The sequence below is a fragment of the Gallinula chloropus genome (genome assembly GCF_964237585.1).
Source record: "Gallinula chloropus genome assembly, chromosome: 5".
Lineage (NCBI taxonomy): Eukaryota > Metazoa > Chordata > Aves > Gruiformes > Rallidae > Gallinula > Gallinula chloropus.
The window spans coordinates 67017771-67028205 of NC_140090.1; the positions used below are offsets into that span (position 1 = coordinate 67017771).

General features: G+C 63.2%; 1 protein-coding gene across 1 annotated transcript; it reads left to right on the plus strand.

The window, feature by feature from the left end:
- Positions 1-442: 442 nt before the first annotated feature.
- On the plus strand, positions 443-6309 carry LDB1 (LIM domain binding 1; the record flags this gene model as incomplete). Its single annotated transcript, XM_084264632.1, has 11 exons — positions 443-494; positions 918-1020; positions 1437-1481; positions 1708-1783; positions 2123-2225; positions 2403-2575; positions 2893-3015; positions 3190-3273; positions 3589-3712; positions 4146-4294; positions 4631-6309. 11 exons carry the CDS (start codon positions 443-445, stop codon positions 4859-4861), a joined length of 1263 nt encoding a protein of 420 aa, XP_084120758.1. The 3' UTR covers positions 4862-6309.
- Between the last annotated feature and the right edge of the window lie 4126 nt (positions 6310-10435).

Here is a 10435-nt window from a genome sequence, read left to right on the forward strand (position 1 = left end):
GGCTCGGGGAGGGGTGCTGGCAGCCGCTGCTCCCAGAAACCTGCCCTGGCAGTGGAAGGGGGCTGGCGAGCGTGAGAGCCCCTGATCACTCCTCAGGAGCCCCGATGGGGCTGGCCGTGCTGGCGTGGCTGGATCTGCTGGGCACCCCTGTCTCCAGTCAGCGGGCCCTGAGGGATGCCCGGGTTCCTTTCAGAGATGGGTGCTGGCTTGCACACGTTGCACACCCCATCGCACCCCATGGACCCCTGTGGGCTCCTCATCCTTTGTCCCGGTGCTGCGGAGGGCAGCAGGGCTTTGGGGTGGTTTGATCGGGGCAGGGAGCTTCTGTGTGGGATCTCTCCATCCGCGTGGAGCCGGGTGGCCGCTGGCCTGCCCGAGCAGCAGATGGTGGCTGCCTGAGGACCCGCCATCCGTCCCTCCGGGCGATTATTCACCCGTCACCATGGCGATAGAAAGGTCAGCGAAAAGATCCCATGTGATTCCCGGTCGGGTCGGTGGGATTAGGAGCGGCATGGGAGGGAGGGCTGGGGGGAGGATAGGGCCCAGCCAGCACCCCCCTCCACTCTCAGCTTACCAGCTGGACTGTCCCCCTCAGGCACTGTCCCCTGAGTCAGCTGAGAACCGACAAACTCTGGGCACCATTGGGATCCCCCTGGGATGAGGCCAGGCCCCTCCAGCTGCCAGACCGGAGAGCTCAGCCCTGACCCTGTGGGTTCCATCCTGCACAGGGGATGCCAAGAGCCACGTGTGGGGTGAAGGGGCTGGGCTGGGATCAGAGGGGAGCGGAGTAGGAATGGGGCTGTGCTGTCAGGGGCTTGGCTGCTCCTGCATCCTTCCTCCTTATCCTCCTCCTTGCAGTAAGGTCTCTTTTTTTGTGGGGTGTCCCCAGCTAAGCCATGTCCCCCCTCTCTCTACAGGCTGTTCCTCTAAGTCATTCAAGCTGTACTCGCCAAAGGAGCCCCCAAACGGCAACGCCTTCCCCCCTTTCCACCCGGGCACCATGCTGGATCGAGATGTGGGGTGAGCTGTGGTCTGGGGAGGGGGTCTGTGAGGTTGGGGATTCTGTGCAGGGTCTCTCTGTTGGGCTTCCCAGCAGTGTATGGAGCCTGTGGCACATGCATTTGAGTTAGCTCCTGAGAGAGATGGGCTTGGAGCAGGCATGGGTGGAGAAAGGGTCATGTTTGGGGTGAAAGAAGTTTGGTGATGTTTGGCCTGTGGGGCCAAGCCCCTTGTCAGGCCAAGCCCCTGGGATAACCCAGGACATGGAGCACTCCCAGCTCCTGCCAAAACAGCCCCTTCTCCCACCTCCGTCCTGCTTGGCACCAGCCCAAACTGTAATCTTGCCAGGCACATCCCTGGAGAGCTGCTGGTGGGAACAGGGAGGGAGGGAGATGCCCACTGGCGCTGACCTGCCTGCATTTCTTTCCTCCCACCAGACCTACTCCCATGTACCCACCAACGTACCTGGAGCCTGGAATTGGGTAAGCATGGGGGGCTGGTGGGAACCCCACCAGGAGGGGAACTCATGCCTGCGGTGGGGATGCCTCAGCAGGGCTGGCACAGTGCTGGCTAGGATTTGGGAGGGGTGTTGCTGAGACTCGTGCCCAGCCTTGGAGGGGCTGTGCATCCCCTGCTGCGGGCTCAGGACCCTCCCCGTGCCGCCGTGGCTGCCTCCCCCTCTGACTGCTTGCTCTGTGCTCTGGGCAGGAGGCACACGCCGTATGGGAACCAGACTGACTACAGGATATTTGAGCTCAACAAGCGGCTGCAGAACTGGACAGAGGTGGGAAGCTGTGGGAGCGAGGGGCAGCAGGGTGGGGGGAGGGATGCTGCCAGGTGTGTGTGTGTGGATGGGGTCTCCTCTGTGCTGCCCTCCCTCGTGAGCTGCCTTGGCTCTAGGAGGATTCCCTTGGCAGCGGGGTCCCTCCCTGCTGTGCCGGTCCCTGAGTGCCATGCCCCTCATTGGCTGTGGGGCAGCGTTCACCATCACCATCTCCCGAGTGCTCAGCCAGGAGCACAGACCTCTGCAGGCCAAACATGTGGTGGCTGCGCCTGGCAGCCAGTGTCTGTCTGTCTGTCTGTCTCTCTTTCCTCCCTGTAACCTGGCATCTGTCGTCCCCAGGAATGTGACAATCTGTGGTGGGATGCCTTCACCACAGAGTTCTTTGAGGATGATGCCATGTTAACAATCACTTTCTGCTTGGAGGATGGACCAAAGAGATACAGTGAGTAGCAGCTTGAGCCCTCTGTCCCCAGGCCATTGCCTCTCCAGCAGGGGGATGCGGGCAGGGTGTCGGAGCTCAGCTCACAGGGACCGGGGGGACCCTCCCTGTGTGCAGCCCCGTGGCACGTCTGCGTGAGCCAGGTTTACTGATGCTGCTTTCCTCCTCCTCCCGCTCCAGCGATCGGCCGGACTCTGATTCCCCGTTACTTCCGCAGCATCTTTGAAGGGGGGGCCACAGAGCTCTACTACGTGCTCAAGCACCCCAAGGAGTCCTTCCACAACAACTTCGTCTCGCTGGACTGTGACCAGTGCACCATGGTCACCCAGCACGGCAAGCCCATGTTCACCCAGGTACTGTCTGCACCCCTGGCCTCTCCCACCCCTGGCACCTCAGTCCAGCATGCCCTTGCAGCACCTGCAGCCCCACGGGGGGAGGGACACTGATTTCCATGGCTTGTTGAGTGCCACGCTGTAATTCCACATGCCCCAGCCAGCCTGGGAGCACCCCCTTTTCTGCAGAGAACCCCGGGCCGTTGTGGGTTTGGCTTGCGCAGTCTCAGGGCAGGCAGAGGCAGCTGGCTGGGAGGGTGTCCCAGTGTGCAGCAGTGGGTTCCCCGGGGGATCTGGGAAGTGGGGGCAGCCTGTGCCTGACCCTGTGCCCTGTCCAGGTGTGTGTGGAGGGGCGGCTCTACCTGGAGTTCATGTTCGACGACATGATGAGGATAAAGACGTGGCATTTCAGTATCCGCCAGCATCGAGAGCTCATCCCCCGCAGCATCCTTGCCATGCATGTGAGTACTGCTCCAGGAGTTCCCCCAGAACATGGGTGACACGGGGCTGCTGAGCTCCTCTCCCTGCTGCGCAGGTTGAGGGGACCTCTGCCCTGTCCCTTGTCTCAGGCTGGGGCACGGGAGGGCCACCCCCAGCCTGGATGCAGCTGAGCTGTCTGTCTCTCTGGCTCCTAGGCACAGGATCCCCAGATGCTGGACCAGTTATCCAAGAACATCACCCGCTGTGGGCTCTCAAACTCCACACTCAACTACCTCCGAGTAAGCCTGCAAGAAGAGTGGGGGGACACAGGTCCACTCCTGGGGTGGGGGGATGGCTAGGATGGCCACGTCTTGGACTCTCAGGTGCATAACGCCTGGCTGCCCTGGGGTGTGAGGAGGCAGCAGGGCAGTCTCTGCAGGAGCGGTTCTGCAGACAGGCTGCAGAGAGCTGTGGGGCAGTGGGTCTGCTGGAGGGAGCCCACAGGCTCCCAGAACACCTTGGGTTGGCGCAGCGCAGATGGCTGCGTGGCAGAGGGGCTTTTGCTGAGGCCTGGAGTGTCACAGTCTAACCCCGTGTCTGTCTGCTCCCTGCAGCTCTGTGTAATCCTAGAACCAATGCAGGAGCTCATGTCACGGCACAAGACCTACAGCCTCAGTCCCCGGGACTGCCTCAAGACTTGCCTCTTCCAGAAGTGGCAGCGGATGGTCGCTCCGCCTGGTGAGTCTCACGCTGCCGGCTGTGCTGCCTGCGGGTCTCCAGCAGCGCCCGCTCAGGCTCTGCCCTTGGCACCAGCTTCTCCCAACCCCGAAGTCTGTCCCTGGCCTCGTCTTTTGAGGCTGGGGTTGGCAAGTCTGGCAGCTGGCTCCCTTCTCTGCTGGCCTGCCCTCCCGCTGGGGCAGGGCAGGCTGCTGGCAGCCAGCGCTCCCTGCGTGGGGGCTGCCAGCTGCTTGTGGAAAGCAAAGCAGGGGCAGAAATCTACCCTGCACCCTCTCCCGTGCCCTGCGCTGGGAACTCAGGGCAGCTGTGGAGGGGAGGAGGGCTGGCGATGCTGCTGTGGGGGGCACGGTCCTTGCAGGGAAGGTTGCAGAGAAGGGGGTGGGGGACACCTTACCTTCTTGTTGGGACTGACCGTGTCTCCCCCCTCCGCCAGCGGAGCCAGCGCGGCAGCAGCCCAGCAAGCGCCGGAAAAGGAAGATGTCGGGTGGCAGCACCATGAGCTCTGGTGGGGGAAACACCAACAACAGCAACAGCAAGAAGAAGAGCCCAGCCAGCACCTTTGCCCTGTCCAGTCAGGTACCTGTAAGCATCCCGTTTCCATTCTCTCTTCCTCCCCCGGGGTGGAGGGGAGGGCCCCCTGCCCCAGCCCCCTGGAGTGGCTAGGGGGAGACCCCTGGGGACTGCCCCCAGCGCTCTCTGGGTAGCGGGGAGGAGAAGGGGGTGTCCTAGCTGCCTTCCCTGACCTGCAAGGGGAAGAGGATGTGCCACCCTGTACGGTGCCCGAGCCTCTGGTCCCATGATGGAGATGAGGGAGGTGGCCCCGCAGCTGGGAAAAGGGGCTGCAGTGCTGGGGGGGGTGGTCTGGCGGCCCGGGCTCCCCCCACCTCGATTATGTTTCGGGACCGTCTCCCCTTTCAGGATGTGATGGTGGTAGGCGAGCCCACGCTGATGGGGGGGGAGTTTGGGGACGAGGATGAGCGGCTCATCACCCGGCTGGAGAACACGCAGTTCGACGCCGCCAACGGCATTGACGACGAGGACAGCTTCAACAACTCGCCGGCGCTGGGGGCCAACAGCCCCTGGAACAGCAAACCGCCCTCCAGCCAGGAGAGCAAGTCAGAGAACCCCACGTCGCAGGCGTCGCAGTAACGGCCCCCCCGCCGCCCCGTGGACTCAGTCCCAACCGATCTACCTGTACATTTACGACGGAGAGTGACTGGGAAGTGGCGAGGTACCGGAGGCAGATCGGCGCCGCGCAGCCGACGGGGTGCACGGCCTGGGGTGTGTGCCAGGCAGGCAGCCCCCAGCCCTCTCCCCCCACCACCTCCTGTAGCTTCGTTATTCCCCCTTCTCCCTCTTCATCCCCGCATCTTCCCCGGAGAGCTTCTCATCCCCGCCCCAATGTTCCCAGACCCTGTCTGCTGAGCAGGGGGAATTAGGAGGGAGGTGTCGGCAGCAGCTGGTGCGACCAGGAAGCCGTCGGCGTGCAGATGCCCTGCGCTGGGATCTGGTACAGGCCAGAGACCCTCCTGCTCCTCCTCCTCCTCCCCGGGTCCTACAGCCGGGGTTTGCCAGGCAGCCACCTGCAGAGGGGCTGCACGTCCCCAGCCCACCTGCGGCTGGGTAGGGGGTGGGGACGGTGATGGAAAGCCTTCCCTGTGCCACTGGCTCTGCCACGGAGCCTCCTCCGGCCAGGTTCGGATCCTGCTGCGCTGGGGTGGTGTCGGGGAAAGGGCCCCGTGGCATTTCCCTGCTCTCCTGCATCCTCCCCTTTCCCTTGCTCCCCAGGGGCGAGAGCGCAGCGGGGCCATGGGGGCACTCTGTATATACAAAGTGCAGGAGGGAGGGAAGGGGGGCTTGGGGGGCTGGGGAGGACACAGCGGACCCCTGGGTCTGCCAGAGCAGCCAGTGCCCTCACTCCCTGCCCCGCAGCCCCTGCGTTTCTCCCCTCCCTGCGTCAGTCTGCCTGGGGCCCCTTTGCAACCCCCAGCTCCTGGTACCTCCTACTTTTGTCTTTTTTTAAGAAAAAAAAAATAATATTATTAAAATTGTAAGTTTAAAAAAAAAAAGGAAAAAAAAAACGGGACAAGTCCGTGTCCCCCCTCCAGCCCCCTCGCCAGTTCCCCCCTCCCCACCCTGAGCCCCCTCCCCCTGTCCTGACTTTTGTACAGGCTTCTTCTCTTGGGAGTCTCGTTTTATATCCAGTTCGGAGAGCTTCAAACCAAGGAGAGACTTTGCAGACTTCCTTTCTAATCCCTCCAGGGGCCGGGGGGGGGCAGCCCCCCGCCTCCCTCCTCAATGTAAATCTTGTGTGCTGTTGTCCCTGCTCCCCCTCCTCGGGTTCGTGTACCTCGTGCTTGTACATTTCCGCGCTGTAGACAGTGTGTACGATACTGTTCTTTCAATGTGTTATCACTAGAGCAGGTGCCTCCATTGATGTTAGGGGAAACGATGAGAAAAATAATAATTTTTGGGGTTTTTTTGGTTTAAAAAAAAAAGAAGAAAAAAGAAAAAAAAAATAATCCCTTCCAAGGCTTCTTCTAAGGAGAAGATGGGAGGTGCGGGGGGAGGGTGTTTGTGCTCGCCAGCTCGCCCCAGCAGCCTCAGTGGGGGGTTTTGGGGGGAAGCTGGGGGTTGGGGCTGCCTGTGGGCACCCCCCAGCATGGCTCCAAGGTGGGGTTGCAGCGAGCGCTGCTGCCGTGGGAGTGGCTGGGGGGGGGGCTGCCCCAGAGGGGGGGTGTGGGGTGTGCAAGAGTGTGTGCGAGAGGTTTGTGCGTCTGTCTGTGTGTGTGTAAAGGAGCCTGGGGCAGGTGGAGCAGCCCTGCGGTTTGGGGGATTGGCGGGTACACCCCACTCTCTCCACCAGATCCCCTTCCCCTTCAGCTCCCTGCCAGGGATTCCACAGCATGTATCCCACTGTCCCGTGGGGCTGGGGGGGTGTCACTGTGGGGCTGCCCCTGCCCTGGAGTGTTGCCTGACTGGAGGGGGTGGCTGAGCTGGTGGGGCGACAGCCCCCCCCTCCCCCCACCTTTCTGCTGTCCATGGGGTGGGACAGGGAGATGGGAGCCCCTTGGGTCAGCCCTGGCCTCATCTCAAGCCCAAACTCCCCAAGAGATGCCCAGACCAGCTCCTGAGCCCCTCCCTGGGATGCCCAGAGATGGAGCGCTCAGTCTCATGGACCCCCAGCCGCAGGCACGGGGGTCCCCACAGCCCCCTTGGCAGGTGGGGGTAGGCTCCCAGGGTGGGAGGATGGCGGGGAGGGGGACTCTGCTTGGCAATTAAGGTACGATTCTCACCGCCATGCTGCTGGGCTCCTGTGGAGGGTGCGGAGCCCCCCGCTGCCCCTGCCCCCCCACCCCAGGCCCACTGTAATGCTTTTTTGTTTCTTTTTTGGTTTCTTTTTTGTTTCTTTTTTTGGTTTATCCCCCCCCTCCTTTCCCTTCCTCCCCTCCATAGTTTGTGCCATTTATGAGTCATGTATGGTACCAATAAAATGACTTTTCGGTTTGAGGCTGTCTCGAGCGCTTCTTTCCGAGCGTGGGGCCCAGCCGATGTGGGTAAGTCAGAGGGGGGTCCCTCCCCCTGTGCCCTGGCAGGGGGGTGCAGGCACAGGGCTCGCTGGGCTCCCGGGACGATGCTGGCTGGCCTCTAGCTGCTGGTTCCCAGCCAGGCCCCGGCCGACTCCCTGCTGCGCCGTGGAAAGCAGAAATCCCAGCAAGGACGGGGCACGGGGCTGCTGGGAAACGGGCTGTCCCTGAGCCAGAGCAAACAAGCAGGGCCTGCACAGACACCAAGGTGATGGGCATGACCCCTGGGGAGCCGTGGGGGCGGTGCGGTCCTGTGGGAACAACAGCTGCTGAGCAGCTCGGAGGTGTCCTGAGCGGGCAAAGGAGGGACAGGTAGCTCCACGGTTACCCCAATTTCCTCCTCCCAGAGGCTGGGAGGCCCCGTGCCAGCAGTGTGGGGGGGAAGATGCTGGTCCCCATTTCCCCCAGACCAGGGTAGATAGCTGCGTTTTGCTCTCCCCACTGCTGGGGGGTTTGGGGGCAGCTGGGTCCAGCCCCCAGCCATAGGGACACACCGGGCGTAAACTGTGGGTGCCTCATCCAACGTCACACCCCCACACCCCCCAGCCAAGCACATGGCCCGTGGCTGCGGGGACGAGGGCAGATCTGGCAGTAATGGGGGAGGAAAAAGGGATGTGGGTAAAACCAGGCTTTTAAAACGGGGCTGATGCAGCCAAGGGTGGGGGCAGGATCGAACCCACATCTTCAGAGCAGGGCTCAGGCCATCATCCACAGTGAGGAATGTCCTCCCTCCCTCCGAGGGGGCTGCTGACAGGGAGGCTGCAGGATGCTTGTGCCATAGTGGGTTGTGGCTGAGCAGGTGGGAACAGGGTGGCCTCAGTGAGCCCATGATGTGGTGGCACCCCAGGCTGGGGGTGTCAACACCCTCACTCCTGATGTACAGTGAGCTCTAGCAGCCTCAGCAGGATGTCCTGGGCTGAAGGTGAGCCATGTCCTGCAGAAGCAGATCCGATGCAGCTGTGCACCATCTGATGATCTGTGGTCCATGCCTGACTGGATCCTGCCCACATGCGGCCGTGGGAGCTGGGCACACACTGATGAGGGAGTGCAGCACCCAGGGCAGCTTGCCCTATCCCACACAGGGTCCCCAGTGTCTGGCTCTACAGGTTCCCCTGTTCCCAGGGGCTGGCAGGCCACCCAAGGCAACACTTGGGACTGAGGTCTGAGCTGGAAAGCCCAAGGATGCCCATGAGACCCTCAAACCTCCCTCGCCACATCAGCCCCAGCACTGTGAGAAACTTGCTTAGCTCCTGTTTTTCATTTCTTTTAACTTCTTTTTGGAGCTGCATCTGTGTTTTCTATTGCCCTACCCCGATGCCAGTGCAGACCCGGAGGGTCCCACACAGCTCTTGACGTGGGCCAGGCCCGGAGGAGACCCAGGGGCAGCACTGCATTCCTCACTGTGCCACCTTTGCCCAAGGTCACGGAGAGCAGTGATGCCTGCTCCTGCTGAGGAAAGTTAAGCAGTAACCTGGGAGGGGATGGCCAGTGAGCCATCGGCACTGGGGGCGGGGGGGATGGGGGGTGTGTTTGTATGGGTGTGCTGGGCCTGCAAAGGGTGTGCAGGTACAGCTCATCTGGGCTCCCACGGTGCCCCATGGAGAGACCTGGAGGGGAGGGAGGTGTGGGGCCCGTCTGAGGGGTGGGATGGGGCAAGGTGAGCAACGTGGGGGGCTATGGGCTGTGGCAGGACGGGCTGCTGGAGGTGCCAGCACGGGGTCTCTGGGGCAGGGAAGGAGCATCACCTGGGCAGGGCTCCGGGCTCTGGGCAACCGTCTCTCCCAGCTGGGACAGGGCAGGGGCTGAGGTCTCCGGGGGCAGATGCAGGATGTCAGGCTGGGATGGGGCAGGAGCGGCGGTTCCCCCGGGGCGCGTTGCCAAGGAGCAGCGGGGCGAACACAGGGGACTCCGTCCCGGTAAAGGCGGCTGCCGGGCCGACCGCGCGCCCCAGGGAGACCCCGGGGGGGACGGGGCGGAAGGGGCGGCTCCGTCCGGCCCGGCCCTGCCCTGCCCACCCCTCCCGGGGCCGCCCGCGCCGCGGTGCCGGTGCCGTGCCGCGGAGCTCCCGCCGCCGCCAGCCGGGACGCGACTCCGGAGGCACTCGCCCCGCGCCCGCCGGGTGCGTCCACCGCACAACCGGGGAGACTCCCGCGGGCCCTTCCTCTCCCCCGTCCCCGGCTGCAGGTCCCGGAGCTCCGGCGGGACCCCGGCGGGGTTAGGGACCACGGACGGGGGTTAGGGGCAGAGACACGCGTGGCTCCCGCGGCGTGGGGGATCGCTTTGGCGGGCGGGGAGGGGGCGATGGAGCAGGGCAGGGGCCGGCAGACCTCCAGTCTTGGAGGAAAAATCCCTTCCGGGGGCCCCGAGGCTGTCCCACCTCGGGGGCATCGCAGTGGGTGCGGGAAATGCCGGGTTTGGGAAGGGGTTTTAAATGCACAAGTTGATTCTGTGGCCAGAGCTGGTTTGTCCCGAAACCTCGGCCAGCCCAGTAAACCCCATCCCACTGGGATGCGGCTGGTGGAGCGGGCGGGATGGCTCCCCGGGAATCACCGTGGGTCACCCAGCTCCTGAGTGCCGGCTGCAGGAAACCAAAGGGGTATGGGGTGAGGACAGGGGTTTTCCCTGGTGCCTGCATTGGCATGGGTCTGGGATGACCCTTGACTTGGGCATGGAGAAGGATGTGGGGGTGGCAAAGGTGCCGGGAGTTGGCTTGGGCAGGGTGGGGCGGTCACAGCATTGCTGCCTTCCACAGCCAGCAGCTTTTCAACAATCACAACTGAAACTTAAACAAACCATAAAGCCCGAGTGCTGGCGCTGTGTGCCTGGGCCCTGCGGCTGATGCGAGGTGCCAGACAACAGGGTAAGTACTTTGTCTCTCTTTCATTCCCCAAAGCCCCTCTGGTCCTTTGTGGGCACCTCTTGCCTGCCCGCTCCCCCCCTGCCCCTGGTGCTTCTGGGGCCCCCCATCCCTCCTCGGTGCTTTCCCTCAGCACTGTCCTTCCGGGCAGGAGCTGACAGGTGCCTCTATTTTTCTTGCTGTGTTTCCTGCTCGGAGGCAGGGCAGGCTGGGTGGCCCTGTGCCCCAACAACACTAACAGCCCATCTCTGTGCCCAGGCACTGGCTGGGGCTGCCGTG